Genomic DNA, 20,057 nt, shown 5'->3' on the forward strand with positions numbered 1-20,057 from the left:
AAATCTATTTGCACAACAATTACGTCTGCCAGGATCTGGGTTTGACAGCCAGCAAACCACGTCGCAGGCTGCATAAGCATAACCCTGTTAAAGAACGAGGCATGCAAACATGGACACAAGAGAGAAGCCAGGTGTTGTCCTGACCTCTCTTGTGTACGTGTATGCATGCCCTGTCTTTAAAGGTATGGGGTCAAGTGGAAAATGCGAATATTTTTTCAAAATGTCATTTTTTGGTTTTTGGTCATGTTAAATGTACAATTTATCACCTATCATTTTGCTGCATAAAGTACATGTCTACGCAGTTTCTTTCACAAGATACAAGCAAAAATTTTAGACCACCCATCATTTACGAAACCGAAACTGAAAGCGCCAGTTTTGTGTGCATCATAAGATTAGTTTGACATGTAGTATTTTGTTGGTTATTTAACAATCATATCAAGTGCAAACATGTAATAATGGTCTCATAGCATTGTGAACGCATCATTTTTAATATTAAAAGTGGTAAACTTCTCACGAGGTGGACGCGCAAGTTGTACATGTGTTGTTTACACTCGAGGACATGTATGTGAGTCTGCCAATAATCAAATTTGCTTTTTATGACACTTTATGTCATTTCAATAAGGTCAACAGAGGCACACTTGATATCTTGAAACAAATTGGCATCGAACCTGCCCTCTACACTGCAAAAGCATCCAGTCACGGCAATGATGTTCCAAAGCAAGCTCGAAAAAAAAATGGCCAGGTGCTGCTCAAGCAAAGGTAGACGAGAGTAAGGTCCAGGATGGAACTAGCTACAAATATGGAACATTTTAGCACTCCTGATCATATTTCGTAAACGCTGCGCCTGTTTCAAATATTTTTTGTTGGTCTTCTCAGAACTTATTTTTTTGGTATTTTTCCATACGCAAGCAAGCCTAACTTTTTTGCTACTAAAGATTTTTTATTAAACTTGACACACTTCCGTGTCACATTAGTGGGTGTGCAATGAAGCTCAATAAGTAAAATCGTGCCACATGATTTAATATGGCTGCCTGTTCTACAGAGGTGCCCCTAGTTTTAGTGCATACTTTTTTTATTTAATAACTGTGTTTTTAATATTTATCTGATGACATTTGTTCTGGTATCATTGGACAGGCCGAAGCATTCTTTATGACCCTACAAAAATTTAGGTTTTTTTATTGAGTGGGATTTGAGCTAGGAGTGTTTGCGTAAGACCTACTTTTAAGAAAATTTTTAATTGTGAGAAATTAAAAAAAATTGGACTTGTTTTATAACATGTGCCTAAAATAGACTAATAACCTCTAGTGCTTATCATTTTCTGAAAATTTAGCTCAGCTCTAGCTCAGCTTTCTGTTATTCCAAGCATGACCCTTTGCGACACGGCGTCCTCATTTGGAGACGTGACGTAATTTTGCTATTTCTGTGCACTAGTGGCAAGGAAGAGACCACAAACACTGAGCTGGTGATGAATTAAGCATTTTTGTTGCCTAAAGCCTAAAGTTCCTTTATATCACTTCTGGGTGAAGTATTTTGCTACCCACGATCGCTTCGGTGAAGGCGGTGCCGTGCTTAACGTGGGGCATTTCAGCAGGAATTTCAAAATATTCCTTTCAGCTTTTTAGAAATGCTCACTGCCAGCAGATAACTATCGCATGAAATTTGAGCGGATCATTAAAATTTGCTTAATGAAGAAATATAGCATGACTGACCGTAGAATACTTAGATAATTTGTTGCATTGTAATTACCATTAATTGCTGTAGAACACACTATAATTTATTCTAACCCTTCCACTTGCTTTAAATTTGGTCTCCACATCCTTGACATCAAATAAGATAAATTTCATGCACTTACATATAGTGGATCATAATGCATGTCGTAAAGGGATGAACACAGCACACGGACAGTTTAGCTTGGCACATAACCAATTAGCGATGCCTAAAAGGCACGTTACTTTCTGATTAATCAACAGCTGTAAAGCCCGGACACAGTCCCACATTGAGAAAAATTATGTAACGATGCTTGGGTTTCAGCACAAAGTCCACAAAGTCAAAAGTGGAAGTTTCACATGCATTTTTCTCTTCTACCAATCAACCCATAACCTACCAATGGACATGTTGAGAAAATGTAACACAGGAAAGTACAGAAAGTCAGAAAAAATCACAGCATATTCACGGGGTGAATGATGATGAGTGGGGCGAAGCTCCGGAAGGAATCATCGGTAAACTGTGAAACTCTTCCGTGCAATTCGCCCCACAATTAAAAGTGAAACACTTGAGTAAATGTCATCAAACTTTTATTGCTGGTTTCCGTGGTCCCTTCATTATGACTGCTTTGTGGTCCGTGAAATGCAAGGTAAGTGATTTTATTACACCACGCCCCCTAGCGTACGTCGCCGAACGATTGCCTTCCACCAATGACACGCGCCATATGTGACATCATTCCTATTATAACATCTCGCATCTTTCATCATCAACTACAAGTACCGCCATCTAGTTTTATAACATTTCGCATCTTTTCATCAACTACAAGTACCGCCATCTAGTGAACACTCCAAGAACTAAACTAGAGGTGGCTACTACTACAACTACTACAACTACATACATTGGGGACGACCGACCCACGCCTTAAGGAGCTTCGCCCCTAAAACAAAACGACAGATTGTCTGTATTTCTCTGTGATACAATTTGTCATTATGTTGAAAAAACAAGTGCGAAAGAGCTGCTTCAATCTGACCACTCAACTGTAAGGAAACAAAAATAAGAGTTAGACATTGAAACAGTTTAAACCAATTCAGTGTTTCTTTTAAATGTCTCTCTTTTCTCTTTTTAAGCTGCAAACACCACAAAGAGAGAAACTGGACACACCTGATCAGTTAGTATAAGTTTTCAAATCTCTATATAGTATATATACAGTATATATATAGTTTAACCCTCTAGTCGCAAGGTTTGCAAAAGCTGCAAAAGGAACACACTGTTACAATAACAAACAAAGGTGAGAAGCTTAGATTATGATTTTAGCCACTCTTTAATGTTGGCCAACTAACTTCAATGCACTCAAACCAAAGCATCCCTATTTATCCAAAAAGGTACTTTATAAAGCTTGGATCACGTGACGTGGTCATGAAAGCCAAACAAGACATAAGTTCAGGGGAAGATGGAGACTTGGAGTGACTAGAAATCGTTTCTCCTCAGTTCATGTTCACGAAATACATCATCTCCAGCAGTTAGCATCATTTATCTAGTCCCGCACTGTTAGATATTCACTTACAACTAATGAAACGAAACGTATAGAAAATGGAACAAGAAGTTTTGCACAGTAGACCTTTCTGTATCTAGCGGATCAATTGCTTTTAATGAAAGTAAGGCAAAGTAGCAAGCAGGCCAGATTGCTACACTGCTCTTCCGAGAAAGATGTCATGTAAACTTTTACAAACACAGCTGCCACCATACAGTGTTCACAAAATGAAGCGCGACATCAAAACATGAGGTATTACAACTTGTTTGCGCAAACACTCGAGATAACCGCGTTATATGGCTACGGATGCAGTCAGAAAAGGTGATGTTAGCTTTGATGCAAGTGCATAGGCTGCAATTGCATTGATACAACATGAACTGAAGACAGTGGAAATGAAAGTGCGTGGATTACTTAGCCCTAAATTGAAGAGCTTCATTCCATGAGTGCTATACATGTACGGCCAATGCACCTTAAACAGATTCAGAAGTTTATTGCAAGCTAAGAAGCCGCAGTAGGATCAGTCTTTTAGTATTGCGTATACTGCTGCAATTATTGTGAAGGAGCAACCTTTCCATTAGCAAGACGAAATTTTTTTTTAACGCACACGATCTGTTTACTAGCCAGACCTTTAACTTCATAGGTGGCGTGACAATATTGCTTGCAAGAGTTTTGGTCGTTAAAAAAAAAAAACTCTTTCCAAGAACCAGGCGCTGATAAACCTGGGCATCAAAACATGCAGGAGTTATTAGAGCCACACCTTTTGCATAGAGCTTATCAAAATGCTGTGTGTCTTTTCAAAAGAAACAAGTATTTTAAATGATACACACCTACAAGAATCAAGCTACAAAGCAAAGGTTGAAAGTCAAGAAAGAGTTAGCAACCCCTGCTGCCCTTTTGTGAAAACTTCAGACAAAATTAACAATGGAAGAATAACTTGCTTTGCAACTTCACTTTGTTAATAAGCAATAAGCAAAGCTGTGTATCTTTTATTTCACTTTAGTGATGCTTCATGTCCAAGTTGTCATGGCGTTACAAAAACAGTTCACTACAGTGCATCGTTGAGAACTCAACTAGCATTTGTCATAATAAACAAGATAAATAATCTAACAAAGTGAAAGCTTCAGCTAGCTGGTTGCTCATGTTCAAACTGCCAACAGTGAGAAATACAAGGTCACAAACACACACACAGAGCGCTCCATGCATGTTTTTATGCTCCTCTTCTGTGTCCTTGTGTTTTGTGCCATTTGCAGTTTAAACATGGATTAGCAGATTCCTGATAACTACGCTACAAGGGCAACATAGCCACATACTTGACATTGTGATATGAGGTCAATGTAGCAGGCGTTATTAGAGAGAGAGAGAGAGATAAGATAAGAAGGTGGCTGAGGGTGACCGATTCCAAACATGATGGAAAGGACACCAAAGATTCCGCACGGCCCTCACATTTGTACAGCCATTTTTGTAACTCTGTGAGCATTATTGCGATTTGCTGGAATGACAAGTAGAAAAACAGATAAGAGATTGTGGCAAGGGCATTTAAGCTTTACAAATTCCCTACAGCCTATGTAATCAGAAACAACGCATTCCATTTTGTGAACAGATGGGTGGAGCAAATTGGTAAACTGTGTCATGACAAACGTAACGAAGTAGCAAACACTGATCAAGAGAGGATGAAATGACTGCTGCACCCCAATGAACTATCACAACTTGTTTTTGCAACATGGCCACCAAAGCTACAAAGCACAGAACTGTGTTTTCTCAATTAGTGAAAGGGCATAGATCATGGGCACACGTGTGAGATTGTGAATGCGGCTACTCGCAAATGCCTTCTTACACGAAGCCTTCAGCCGTGAACTCGTGACACTGAGATTTTTGCTACCTAGTGCACTCTTGCATATTGTACAATGTCACACAAGTTAAGCTGAATGTAATAATATCATGTAATAATGAATGTCATATACACTGTATGTGCTATATATAGTAATAATGATTGCATCTTCTAACACTAGTTTTACTAAACATAGGTACTCCTGTCACGGATAGACTCATCAATATCATATATCACATGTGAGGAAATGTCAATGGCCTGCGGTATAACTGTGGACATTCTTTAGGCCCAATATGTTGACTGTGTTCAAAGTATAGTAGGTTTTTGCAGTAACTTATACGTATGGCGATAAATATAAGACGTAGCAAGTGCTTCCATGCGTTAATTTCTCATCAAAACATGGACCACTATAGTATAGTTACTCAAGCTTAATGTTACTTTACAAATGCTACTGGCCCAAAGGAAGTTTGTCTACAGCAATGCAGACTTTCTAGATGGAGGACCTACCACAACAAGACATCGCGACATACGGCAAAGCAAAAAAATGTTTTGCGAAAACATTTGGACGCACTTAAAGGGACATCAAAGAAAAAAATTAGTTTTCTCGTGTCAGTAAATTACTCTTTCCTGATACCAAAAATGCCACGCTTGCTGTGAGAAGACGCTTCATAAGTGAGAAAACGCGCTGCTGGTGGCGATGCCACATTGAAGTCCCCGCACCAGTCACCATGACGTCGTAGACTTTGACGGTGTCTACTAGAGCCGACACAGTTCCTCATTGATAAAAATGAAGCACACTGTCTTCTGAAGCAGCCAGAGATTTAACATACGAAGTTTCACAAAATTTTGTTAAGCCAATGCAGCAAAAATATCAAAAACTTTTTGAAATCTGTGATGTCACCATTAGAGTTGCCACCTGTCCAGTTTTAGACCAGCCCGGCCGATTTCTCAGATAGCGGGCCAGCCGCAGGTCTGCACCTAAGACCGGCCACCAATGGCCTTTTTTCTTTTTTTTCATAATATCGCAATTATTTATTGTCTGGGGCATTTGATAATTGTCAGTTCAAAACTAGGACAGTAACTATTTATTGTCAATCGCAAAAACTCTTATGCTATTAGTCAGCCCCTTTTTAAAAGTCCTTCAAGTGTAGTGATTATTGGAATAGAGCGTGTTATTGCACGCGTATCTTAACGTTCGTTTGTGTCTACAATGTCACTGGCCTGCTGGATTCAGACACAAAGATCTTTTTAAGGACGAAATATGCGTGGTTCCTTTTCAGTGCAGCACATTTAGGGCAATAAGCAAAACCTCACTTACTTTTTGTACAAGCGTCATTCCAATCACGGGTGGTATTTTTATGTCACAATTAGACTAGGTTAGCTAGCTCAGTGTTGTGTTTTTATGTACATGTACATTAAGTTTATTTCACTCAAGGAAAGCTATATTATAATAAATGGCACTGCATGCCAAAGACTTAACATGGCATCTATTGTTCAACATTACCTTAATCTCAAGTAACTAACCGCCCCTTCTCCCCCACTACCCCCTGAAGGGTCGTTTTATTTTTTTCCGGAGAAAGGTGGCAACCCTAGTCCCCATCGAAGATTTCAGCGGGAACGCTAAAAATGAAACTAATGACATTAATTTTCTCATCTATTATTAAACCTATGGTGGTGAAATTAACGGCACCAGGGTTTTCATAGTATAATTTATCAGTATAAACTAATCTAGTGTTTCACTTTAAAAGCACGCAAGCTTCCTTCTTCTACCTTGTGTACCCATATAAAAAAAGAGCAGCAGCCCAGCTTTCGATGGCCCCGGCAGGCCAGAGGCAACTGGTGACGACGGCACCTGTTGCCTTCGGCTTAGCCAGTCAGGCCTTACACAATGACTGCAGCACTGAATGGCCATCATTGCACAATGAAGAGTGTATGACCCAATGTGACAGGTTACGCACACAGCTGAATTCAAGGAAGCAGCCGCTGACAAAGAAAGAAGCCCAACCCCATTAGGTCCTAGGTAGCATTCACCACCAGCAAAACATTCCCTCTACTACACACACCATTCGTCTACAGTCGGTTACATTCTAGGAATAAATACAAGCTCTGCCCGCAGAACCTCGGCGCACTTGTCAATCACCTATGTAAGAGAGTCATGCAAGCTGGTTTCCTTTCAAAACGTAAATACTTTTTCTGTGCTAAAGTAAATACCACGCATATCGAAAACTAAAGGTTCGTCGTTCCCACCTAAAATATGAACTTTGGATAAGCAGTGACGTCGGAATGAAATATGCCAAGATGTTCATGTTTTCAACTTGAATCTAGGGACATGAACAGGTGTCTGTGTGGGTACATCAACTATCTGAATACGCAAAAGTGCACGACATACCGGAAATGAGCAAATGTGATTGGATGGAACGCCTATGCAAGTTCTCTCTGGGTGGGACGATGATGCCTATGGGTGGGGCTTGTGCTTATTCTTAGGTAGTAACCAACTGGAACAAGAGTTAACGGGTAAGGGAGACCAGTGAAGGAAACTGTTCCAACCTCATAACAAAAAGTCGAGCTAGTTCATAGGGATTCATCGTAGCAAAGGTTCGAGTTTGCTTTTAGGTTCAGTGCCGGGCAAGCTGGTTCGTAATTGGTGGGAAACGTATGTACCACCAAATAAATGCGAACTCTCTATGTGTGTGCTGACATTTACGCTGGAGAAAACAGCGCAGGGCTTGTCCCCTCCAGCGCCGGTTCTTTTCTGTTTTTTTTTCTTTGTGTTCGCATCCCATCCACTGTTACCTTTGACCCGCCTTTGCCTTGTAGGCGATCCCTTTAACCTCAGTCACAGTTTTTGACGATCTTTGCACTACAGTCGGTTACAACCTAAGAAAACATGTCAGCTCCGCCCACAGCCATCGCTGTCACTCCCACAGAGAATTCGCATAAGTGCTCCATCCAATAGCGCTTACTCATTTTCGTGACGTCACGCACTTCTCGAATGTTTCAGATAGCTGACTTTCCCACACACTCCCGTTTGTGTCGCTGGTTTTAGGTCAGAAACTTGAACGTTCCAGTCAATTTCGTCAGGGATTCTGACGTTGGTTCTCAGCCAAGCGTAATGTTTCGGGAAATAACGACGAACCTTTACCTCTTAATATACGTATAATTTACGTTAGCCGAGAAGCAGTACTTACGGTTCGAGCGGAAACCAGCTAGCACGACTGTCTCGCAGGTGAGGGCAGGCGCGCCGCGATTCTGTGGGCGGAGCTAAAAAAAAAATTTCGCTTAGATTGTAACGGAGTGTACTCTACACAAAAAAAAAAACCCAGCTACAACCATTATAAGCTTAAAAATAGATCGCGCCGTTTATGTCCGTCAAAACCACCACGGTGACAGGAAAGAAAAAACGACTTGCGAGTTTGCTTCAAGGTGACAGGAAAGATACTGTTCCAGGTGTTCAACTTGACGGAAACGGATTTTGCGACTCAGCCGTACTCCGTGGCGCTTTCGATACAATTTCAGAAGTCAATGATAGGAATGTGCCCGAACACCCCGACGCAAGTGGGCAAAATGCGCATATGCGTTCCGGCGGGGCGTGTGAGGAAGTGAGGCAGACTAGACAGCAGCCGTGCGCGCGCCCACTGAAGCAGCCTCGGCCGAATCAAAAATACGCCACGGAATGCGCTGATTTGCGATGCGTTCAGCCCGAACCGACGCTCGCTTTGACATTTATATATTTTTAGTTGGCTTCTGCGGCGGCGGCTTGGGTCCGATGCATCGGTGCGATGAGACGGCGGCGACGGAACGTCGCGAGAGCGCGCGCGCTAGCATTTTTTGCACGCTCCGACGCCCACAACGCGCCGGGCGGCTTCACGCCCACTACAAAATACCGGCGTTGAAGACGCGAACAAACAAAACGAAAGCGACGAAAGGAAGGCCCCCACGGCGAAAGCGGCTGGGCCAGCTAGGCTAGCGGGGACAAGTTTTCACGGCCCAGAAGTATGCCGGCGCACCGCAGAGTAGTGAGTATTGGGGTAGTGTGTGTGTGGTATGGGGGTGAGGTGGAAAGGCCGTTGTGGCACAGCGGCAATACCACACACGTATACGGGTTGCTCAAAAGCGTGACACAGATCGACCCTTCGAAAATGCAAACAAACAAAACGGCAAAACAGGGACGGTGTGTCGCGCCGCGCGCGCGACGACCGCGGGAGAGAATGCTACTCATCCCTATTGTGCCAGCTTTTTCTTCTTCCGTGCCCCCGCCGCGACTTGATCGACCATTAAATGCGCTGCACGCATGCCAAGGCGGCTCGCGTAATTTGCGCCTCTCTCGCAATAACCTAAAAGGACGGGGCGACAGCTAGTCTCACCGTACGTGGTACACCCCTCCCCTCCACAAACCTCTGCGAAGCGGCATACGTGGCTCGAGCCGAAACGGGCCTTTTGCCCGGAGGCGATACCCATGCACGCGAACTGGCTGCGAACGTAGTGCCGGCGAAAGTTTTCGAGAAACAAACAACAAAAGCACGCTGGCGTGCGGGTCGCGACGCTCACACTGGGGTTCGAGTAGCGTGCAGCAGAGGATGAAGGAGGAAAAACAACTGCCCGCCGCGGTATTTGCAATCGCACACGTACACTTGCCGGACGCGCGAGCCACGCTGTGCTTGCGCGATCCGGATCTTACCTCTCGCAAAACTTGCCCCCAGGAAAGACCTGTCACACCTAGGCCTGCTTGTGTGCTACGCGGAATGCCGCAGGCCTCAGACGTGTGACGATCGCAAGTGGCAGGCACCTCTCCCGTTTTGTTTTCACATCCAACGAAGTCGGGCCGTGCAGCACACACCGAGCGTACGGGTCCGCATACCAACGCAAGGCCGCCGGCAGAGAGACAGGCAACACGCAAATCCAGCAGGGGCTGGGCACTCGTAGCACCACCGACACAACGAAACGTCGAACCTATGCTGCAATGCGATTGCGAACGAAGTCCGCGGAATCTTTCCGTGCGATCCGGGTACAAAATCCACGAACAGTCGGGGCGGGAGCCACGCTTTCAGTCAAAACATTCTTCACACCGCACGCAGCATTGTACCGCGAAACAACAAAAACAAATCGCGAGAACTACTGACCCCCCCACTTCTTTCCTTGGGCAAGCGCTTCGCCCAGCTTGTGCTGTTTGCTGCGCTTCAAACGGGGCACCACCTAACTTTCGTGCACCTGTCGGCAGGTGTCTCTCAGGTGAGATGGCCTGCTTTTTACCTTTTGTACTTTGCTTTTCTGTATTTAAGCATCGAAAACTTGTACCTTTTGTCGGAAGACGGTCAATCTTGTCACACTAGTGTTGGGTCAATGAGATAAAAGCAACCACTGCAAGTAATTGCGTTAAGCTATGTCAAATATTTCACGTTTACTTGATAACTTGTGGCGCCGCCTGGGTAAAAAGGTAACAACGTGTGGATATATGTTGCGACACCACGTAAAGGCGTTTATTCCCTCTTCCACATACGCAGTGCGACTGGTGCGACTTGCTGCTGTGTGCTACGCGTTCTTTCAAATACGTTGTTTCTGCATTGCCCGGTAGGTCACTGTGCGATTCAAGAAATATCTAGGAATACAACCTCGCAGTTTGGCTAATACTTCTGGAATGGTTGCCATCGGAAAATGCCCGGCAAATGAAACGGCAGTCAAGGCGAGCTCCCGTGTGTGTAGATACCGACAAACCGTAAAACATTTCAGGGTGCCGTCCCACTCCTGTCAACGCCTGTGCTCTGTGCGGTTGGTTATTTAAGAATATTTTTTTTTTTAATGAGCAACGTGCGTGCGCCTGTCACCTTTCATCGCAGCACGATGACAGAAAATACAAGGTGAAAATATTCGATTGCCCTTTAACAGTGCAAAAAGCGCCGCACTTGCAGCGAGAAGACGTTCAAGGAAGTGAATATCAAATTTTCCTTTTTGAATTTCCGCGCCAGAAATCAGGCACCGGAATGTTAGTGTGACGTGACTGATTGCAAAGCAGTTGCAAAGCTTTTTTTTTTTCGTTACTTTATCCACATTGTTTCAGTACAACGTAATTTATTTCTACCGACAAAGAATTAAGCAAACTCCATGAAAATCTGTGACGTCGTGGCTAGTTAGTGCGGGAATTTTAAGGCGCTATCGCCAACAGTTCTCTCTCTTTTTTTCGTGTCTTCTCCAACTCTCCGCCATGACGTCACAGATTTTGATTGCGTCTGCTGGGACCCACATAATTCTATGTCGGCTAAGATTGGGGGCGCAGCAAGGAAATTATTTCGGGTGGGGGGGGGGGGGGGTTTCAACCGTCCTTGAGTATGTTCGTGTATGCGTGTATATTTATACGCGCGCAAAATTTAAAAACTCCTGGGGGGGGGGGGGGGGGTTGCTTTGACCCCCCTCCTCCCGGCTACGCCAATGGTGCACGTTCGTCCACAAATAATATAGAGTTTTAGTGCTGGGAACCCCAAGCCACCTGCGTACGTAAGCCCTTGCGCTCTTTTTCTCCGTGGATGCGGCTGGGAGTACAAAGGAACGCAAGAGCGTGCGTACGCAGGCGGCTTGGGTTCCCCAGCACTAAAACTCTCTAATAGACGACAGGACAGACATCCGGGGGCATTTACGCATCTTCAGTGCCAGCGTTTGCCCGAGATTATTTTGTCACGTGTCTGTGCTATGCTTTGGAGACGAATTTCTTATGTTAATTTGATATGTGCAACGTTCCACATTTCTCGCGTGTGTGTGGTGTAGCCAGGAAGGGTTGGGGGGAGGGGCAGGTGTCCAACCCCCTCCCTGAAATTTTTGAATTTTGTATGTGTACGTGTACACAACACGCACGCATACAAACGCACGAACATACATAAAGGGCGGTTGAACCCCCTCCCCGAAAAATATTAAGGCAGCTTCGCATTGTGGCGCCAAGCAGTGGTGCCAAGCGTGAAGGAAGTGCGGAGCTGGGCTGCCTTCTATTTTGTTTCTCTTTATTTTTCTCTTCGTTTCTTTTTCTCTCTTTCTCTCGGTTTCTCTCTCTCTCTCTCTCTCTGTGTGTGCGTGTGTGTGTGTGTGTGTGTGTGTGTGTTATTTCTCTCTCTATCTCTATTTCTTTCTCTTTCTTTCTACTTCTCTCTTTCTCATTCTTTCTATGCTTTACCATCTCCCCTCCCCCTTTTCTGCCCCCTTGCTACACTATACTATGCAAGGCTATGTGCTATGCTCTGCTAGTGCGCTTAGATACTGGAGTGGTTACGACGCTCGCCTTCTGATCGTGGTACGTGGGATCGAATCCCGCTTCGGCAAAAAAAAAAAAAAAAAATCGCCCAGAATTATCTGTTCTTCTTTCTTTCTTTCTTTCTTTCTTTCTTTCTTTCTTTCTTTCTTTCTTTCTTTCTGTCCTTTTCCCTCTCTGTACTCGTTCTCTCGCCCACCAGTCATTGCATCCCACGTTGGTCAAATCGGCGCACGTGTTCTGAAAACGAAGCAGAAGATGAAGAAGAGGACGAAAAGAGCGCGTGCCAGTTCATGACGATGATAATTTTTGTTAACGCGTCACGGAGCAATTGCTCGGTTTAAACATCTCCGCTGTTAAAAAAATCACAGCATATCCACGGAGTGAATGATGATGAGTGGGCGAAGCTGCGGAGGTTCATCGGTAAACCGTGAATCTTCCGTGAATTCTGCCCAGTACATCATCACCGACGTGAGATCGAGCGCGTTTATACTAAAGGTTCGATGAGTTATGACGACTTGCAGCTCACTTTAATTTTACATGTACGCTGTGAATTTTCATTGTTTAGAAAACCATTGCTTTAGAAAACATCTGGCGTCTTTCGTTAAGCAGCTGGCGTCTTTTCGTTTTGCTTTAGAAACATCTGGCGTTCTTTCGTTTTGCTTTTAGAAAACATCTGGCGTCTTTCGTTGGTTTATTTCATCAATCAACGGCGTTTTGAACAAAATTTTTATTGTTTAATCACGCACAGGAGAAATCTCACCAGGCACTACCTTGGAGGTAAACAATGGCTGCTAATGGGAATGAGAGACAGAAGAAGTCGGCTTTTAGCTAACACTTACACTTCTACTTCTACTAACGTTTCCTACTGGAACATGCCAATGGCTGCTAATGGGGAATGAGAGACAGAAGAATTCGGCTTTTAGTTAACGCGCACGCTGCGAATTTTTTATTGTTCAACAACGCACAGGAAAAATCTCCCACCGGCACCACCTTGGAGGTCAAGATTTGGTACTAGCGTTACGACTGGTTACGCACTACGACTACGACAACTACGAGGGACGAACGGATGCCGCTTTAAGGAGCTTCGCCCTTGAAATTTCTGGCTACGACCCTCATGTGTTTGTGTGTGTGTGCAAAACATCTGTACAACTGCGAAGATATATGTTCTGAGAACGCCTTCGAATTGATCCGTGGCCCGACCATGGATCAGTAGTGGGTACGCGCCAGTGTTTGGTGTAATCTCCATCATCTGAATTGCACTGAAGTCAGAAGAAGAAGGTCATGGCCTCTGGGCCAGGCCGCCGAGGGAGTCGTCGGACTCCAAGTAATGCGGCCACAACGACCACAAAGTCGGTCGCCGCCGACCGTCGGCGCTCGCACGCAGAACGCACCATCGACGGCATCAGCGACGTCAAAGCGGGCGAGCGCGCCGCTGCGCCCGAAGTCGTCCTCAAGGCTCTGCCGGCGCCCGAGCTCACGATCCGGACGTCTTGCAGCGGCGAGGACTCTGCCGGCGACTCGGCCACGTGGTGCCGCACCATTGCCTTGACGCGCAGCATGGGTGATGACCTCGGCACGGGCAAGACGTACACCATGACCGTCGACGATTCATCGCTGACCGAGAAGACGTACACCCTGACAGCCGGCGTCGGTGATTCCACGTACACCCTAAGAAGCCAGGACCTAAGAGGCAAAAAGCCACCGGAGACAGCAACGACAGGTGCGCCGGTGACGACCACTACCAACCAGGACCCTCTCTCGGGCACGCCAGACACGACTTTGATGTACCTCTCCGAGACCACCAACACGTACACCGTGGCGCCTTCGACTAGAAGACAACGGCAACCGCTCGTAGAAGGTGGACGCGGTCGTTCGCCCCGAGACCACCGCCACGGCGGGAGGTCCACAAGGCGAACCGCAGGTAGAAGGGGAGCGCTGTCTGGAGGACCTCTACTCCTGACGCGACGCCAACTGCTCTGCTACCCCGTGGTCGTGTCCGCGGCTCTGGGCACCCTAGCGGCTATCCTGGCCGTCGCGCCCCGGATCTCCACGGCGCGTCGCGACGGCGGCGACGACATCCACCATCTGTCACGGCGTCACTTCGGAGGCCTGCTCTCCGAGCGTTCCATGGCGGATGCCGGCCGATGCTCTTCGGCGCCCTGCCGTCGAGACGGCGCGTACCTGGCTCGCCACCTGGCGCTCAGGGACGCGTCTCCGTGCCAGGACTTCGAGCGGTACGCGTGCCAGGGCTGGAGGGCGCGAAATGCGGCCGCCCGGTCTGCCGACCAGGACCAAGTCCTACAGCTCGAACAGAAGGCGTTCCAGTGGCTCCGAGGTCGCAAACCCGTTGGAGCGCTGCTAGAGAAGTGCGTGCGAGAGAAGCAGGACGGAGACCGACAGCTCATCGACTACCTGCTGCCCACGGTCACGCTGGGAGACTTCCCGTTCTCAGGTTCACGAGCGGGTTCCGTGGCCATCTGGCGCGCCGCGGCGCGCGTCCTCATGTACTCCGGCTGCGCGGCGCTTCTCTCCGTGCACGTCAAGCCGGACGGAACGGTCGCCCTTGGACTTCCGGACACGCTGAGCGAGGAGAGCGACATGGATGCCGCGGAGAGCACCTACCGGGCGCTCGCCGCTTCCTTCAAGGCCCTGACTGGCGCCAAGGGCGAAGGAGCCGTGCGCTTCGCCCTGCGCGTGGAGCGCGCCGCGTACTACGGCGCCGGAAGCGGCGCCACAGCGAAGGTCGTCGCGTCGCAGTTAGGCGAGCTGTGGGCTTTCGTCGGACAGGTGCGGCGAGGACTGCCCAGCGGCGCCTCGGTGACTCTGCTGTCGCCCAGTTACGTGCGTCGCTTGCGCGACATCGTGCACAGGTCTCCGCCGGACGCCGTGCTCAATTACCTGGCGCTGAGACTTCACTTTCAAGCGGCGCCTCTTACCCCTCCGGGGCCCCTCCTGGACGTCTACGAGAAGCACACGGGACGCGGCGACCGATGGCGCCAGTGCTTCGGCGTTGCCCTGGCCTTCGCGCCCACTTTGGTGCTCGAGGCGTCGCGAGCCGTGACGGGCGCTGCGTTCCTCGCCGAGCAAGCGGCCGAGTTGGTCAACGAGGTCCGCCACCGAGTCCTAGACCTCATGGTCGAGACGCCCTTACTGAGTGAAGCCGCGACACACCTTGAAGTCCTGCGAAAGGCGAGACTGCAGTTGTTCGGTCCTCCGTGGTCGCAGAACCCGAAGGCCGTCACGGTCTTCGAAGACGCCCTTCCGAGACCCAAGGGCGGACAGGCGGCCCTTCGCTCATGGGCCACCATAGCCGCGTATGAACTCGAGTCGCGGGTGTCGCGTGAGTCCTGGCCCGCGCGCTGGGCCCTGGAGCGGGCCTGCGTCCTGGACGCGGCCTCAGGAAGACTGGCGCTGCCGCCTCTGCTGCTCAACGAGTCCACTCCAGGAGGCGTCGTCGGGGCCCTGCAGTTCTCGCGCGCGGGAGCCCGGCTCGCCAGCTGCCTGCTGCGGTCGCTGCTGGCGCTGGAACCCACCGCCCTGCCACCACTACCACCGGCGGCCGCGGCCCACGTCCGACATGCCCGATCCTGTCTAGATGGCCAGAAACGCGGCAAGGACGTGCGGGAGTCTTTGCCCGTGTGGGCGGGCCTGAGGCCGGCGTTGCGCGTCTTCAAGGAACGTGGCGGCGGAGGACTGTCCTTTGAGGGCCTGCCGGAACTGAGCGGAGTCCAGCTGTTCTTCGTCTACTGGGCGCTGGACCAGTGTAGCGCGGTGGTGACACAAGGAGGCGCTTCCAGGAACGTGATTAACGCGGCCGTTGCAAACGAACCGTCGTTTCACGAAGCGTTCCTCTGCACGCCCCAGAGTCCGATGAACCCTCTGCCGCACTGCGAACTGTGGCGCTCCGGTGTTAGCGGCGGTGTCCACCCGTGATGTGACGAAGGTGCTCGCTTCGTCAACGACATTCAATCTCGCGCGACAAGTGCATGCATGCGTGCGAGCTTCACAGCTATCCGGGCGTTCGAAGAACATAAAGAGTTTCTCACCTAGTCGTGGCCGCCTCCGCACCCGAAGGCACACCGTCCGGGAGCGGATGCATTGGTGGATGTGCGAGATGACCTCGTTGTGGGTGCAGTTGTCTAAGGAGCGTCCGTTCACCTCGAGAATCTCGTCCCCAACTTCCAGGTCCGCGCGATCCGCAGGCGATCCTGGTACCACGGCAGGGAACGGGACAGAACACATACAAACAACGTTGGCCGGCCACGCAGTTCACATCGGCCAGCGCAACAAGGCATGCGCGAAACCGCTTGTATTGTTTCTTCGCTTATCATGACGACGCCAAAATAGTAACGCATTAAAAAGAAAAAAAAAGAAGGAATGACTCCCTTTTCCTTTCCCCGGGACTCGCACAGCGCGACGCACGTGTTGGGGAGGGACCTGAACGCCAGCCATCCCATCGATCCCTACTGGAGCGGCGGCGGTAACCACGTGACCTCCTCTTGCTCCCTTTTTTCCCCTCTCTGAAAGGCTCCCCACATCGAGGAGCGCGCTCGCGAGGGAAAGCGAGCACGGTAGCGCCGGAGACGCGTGCGATGCTGGGAAGCCGAACGGTGGCGGGGGAGGAAAAAGAAAGGCTCTTCCCGTTCGTGCTCCGGCTAGGGAAGAAGCAAAGCGCAGCCGTGGAGACATCGCGCGTTCAGCGTGCTCGCGTTAACCGACTGACGCTTAGCGATGCGCACGATGAAATGAAAATGGCAGTCCTTCTCGCGGCCCAGGTAATTTGCGCTGTTGCGTCCCAAGTCACGGTCGAATGCGCGCGCTAGCGCGAGTCCCGGGGAAAACCCTCGTATTGACGTTGTCTGCGCAAAAAAAGAAATATAATAAAAATAGAGAGAAAAAGATCGCGACGTGCCAACAATTGTGTGGGGGGCTTTCGGAAGTAGACGTACCGTATAGCCGTATGCGGCGGTCTGTGGTCTCCACGATCACGATGACGTATCCGCCGAGGTCCACCATGGTCGGTGCGCCGCCGGCCGCCCGCTAGGAGAACAGCGCCAGCGGGCCTGGACGGGGCGACGCCGCCGCGGCGAGCAGCATCGCCCGCGTGTTAGGCCTAGCGCGATGGCTTCTCTTCTCTCCTTGGCGACCGCCGGCGCGCCCCCCATCACCCGGCGGCGCATGCGCGCGCCCCGTGCCGCTCGCGGCCTCCAGCGCCGGAGGTGCGAACAATGAGCAGGGTCGACTGGGACTCGACGGTCAATGGGATTCTTTGGCGAGCTGGGCCGGATAGCGTGGTAGCCGTGTTTTTTCGGTCGATCCGAAGCGCGCGCTTCTGCTTTCGTTTGCGCGAAGGATAAACCGCACCTATGCCCTATGCTCAGAAGTATACTTCTTGTGGGGGCTAGTTGGTGAAGCATTTTGAAAGGAAAGACGCAATTTTATTTCGTGGTATCTAAAGTTCTGCTTTCCCTTTCAAGACGTCGTAGCTATGAGATGACGGTAAGAGTTACAAGCGATTTTTCGCCAGCAGCCGTGAAGAAAGGTGCACTCCAAAAAAGGAGCGCGTGAACAAGGGTGTCTTTTTGTACCCTAACAATAATCGCCATCTGTCAAGCACGTGTTTCATAACGCTGTATCACGATGATAGCGCGCATGCCGCTCGTGACCTGAAAGGTGCCGGGCGCGCGGCGATTATGGAAAGGAACACACGCAGGTAAGATGAATATTGTTATCGGACAAAGAGACGCCCTTCTTATGTGCTCTTTTTTAGACTCTTAGAAAAAAATCGAGTATTTGTGGAGTGTTTCTGCCGCACAACCATAATCTTCATCTACCTCGCGTATTTTCCTTGCGCTATCACCGTGGTCCCGGCACTTCCCGGTCACGAGGGGCGAGCGCGCTATCAGCGTGACATAGCATTCTCGATGGGAAAGTGGCGAGAGCCGGGTTTTTAAAGGGACACTAAAGAGCAAAACAATTTTTCTGATATTAATAAAGTACTCTTTCACGATACCAAAACCACGCTTGCTGCGAGAAGACGCTTAGTAAGCGAGAAAACACGCAAAAACAAAATGTGGGTGGCGACGCCACCTTGAAGTTTCCGCACCATTCGCCGTGACGTCACATGTTTTGACAGCGCCTACTAGGGACTACATAGTTCCTAATAGGTAAAAATGAAGTACTTGTCCTCTGAGGGGGCCATAGACATAACATACCAAGTTTGGGGTAATTTTGTTGAGCCAACGGCGCCAAAAATACCATAAATACACTTTGAAATCTGTGACGTCACGCGGGGAGATTTCAGCGCGAAATTTGAAAATGAGACTTTGAACTTGATTTCTCCTCTATCAATAAACCTATGATGGCGAAATTAACGATATTAGAGTTCTCGGAGCACAGTTTATCGATCTAAACCGATTCATTGTTTCCCTTTAGTGTGCCTTTACGAAACACGTGCCTGACAGATGACAGAAATACTCCACAAATACTCGATTTTTCTTGTACAGATGGCTATTATTGTTGTGGGACAAGTACACCCTTTTTTACTCGCTTTTTTTTTTTTTTTTTTTAGAGAGTGGGGTGAAGTAGGCGATTTCGCTTGATTGCGTACACTCGAGCAGCCGCTTCAATGACGGCTTCCGGAATAAGCTTTCTTCTGCACATCATGCATCACGTAAGCCAAAGCGGTTTGCAGTTTGCTTGTATCGTCGTTCCCAGACGTTTTAAGTCGCCCGCTTGCTCACCTAAGGACGTTGAGGCACAAAAGATCATGCGAAGCCAACTTGCCCAACAATCAGTACTACTCAATTCGCGCCTGCTAATTGGTCAGTTGGGACAAGTTAATTGATGCTGATGTCCAAGCCGCCTCATCGGACAGCAGGGAGAATTAAACTGTCTGTTTTTTGTTGCCCAACTCACGTGCTACACCTCCCTAATTTGGTCACCTTTATTTACAAAAGTACCCGTAAGCATCGACCGACCGTTCCCCCAAGCGTTGTGCTAAATTTGCATTAAAGGGACGCTAAAGAAAAAAAAAAACATTGCTTTCTCGTAATAGTGAATTACTCTTTCACAATTCCAGAATCACCACGCTTGCCGCAGGATGACGCTCGGGAAGGAGAAAAGGCGCGGAAAGATGTGCGTGGCGACGCCACCATGAAATTCCCGCACCAAACGTCGTGACGTCATAGATTCGGCGGAATGTACTATGTTCTACGTGGTTCCTGACCAGTAAAAACGAAGCGCATCGTCCTCTGAGGGAGCCGTGCGTAGACCTGACATGCGAAGTTTCAGGAAATTTCGCTCAGCCTATGTCACCAAAACACGAAATATACTCTCTGATATCCATGACGTCACACGCGGAGAATTCGGCGCGAAATTTAAACATGAAACTTCGACCCTGATTTCCTCCTGTTTAATAAACATATGGTGGTGAAATTAATTACATTAAAGTTGTCAGAGTACACTTTATCAATCTAAACCGATTCATTGTTTCGCTTTATTGTCCCTATAATATTGGTATAAAGCCCAGCCCCACCTCCCCCCCTCCATGTGCGCACCCCTATGGCTTCGTCTAAATGCGTGCGCTTCACGACATTGGACGAGAGAAGAAAGAAGTCCTTCCGCCTATCGTCCAAGCATAGCGAAGCGCGCGCATTTCCAAGTAAGAATCCCTATACCAACTCGCTCAAGCTTCTATCGTGACGCCTATGGCTGTCTGCATTAGTGCGTGCATCCCAGAAGCGCTCAGCCATGCTCGG

At 48.4% G+C, this 20,057-nt stretch overlaps 1 protein-coding gene across 1 annotated transcript in view; it reads right to left on the minus strand.

The window, feature by feature from the left end:
* LOC119374700 (protein PALS1) overlaps positions 1–17,424 on the minus strand; it is a 37,262-nt gene extending 19,838 nt beyond the window's left edge. Inside the window, 2 exon segments of the mRNA XM_049420390.1 lie at positions 16,344–16,505; positions 17,247–17,424. Coding sequence (XP_049276347.1) covers positions 16,344–16,505; positions 17,247–17,313 — 229 coding nt within the window. The 5' untranslated portion in view covers positions 17,314–17,424.
* Positions 17,425–20,057: the final 2,633 nt, after the last annotated feature.

Source organism: Rhipicephalus sanguineus, chromosome 11 (genome assembly GCF_013339695.2).
Source record: "Rhipicephalus sanguineus isolate Rsan-2018 chromosome 11, BIME_Rsan_1.4, whole genome shotgun sequence".
NCBI lineage: Eukaryota > Metazoa > Arthropoda > Arachnida > Ixodida > Ixodidae > Rhipicephalus > Rhipicephalus sanguineus.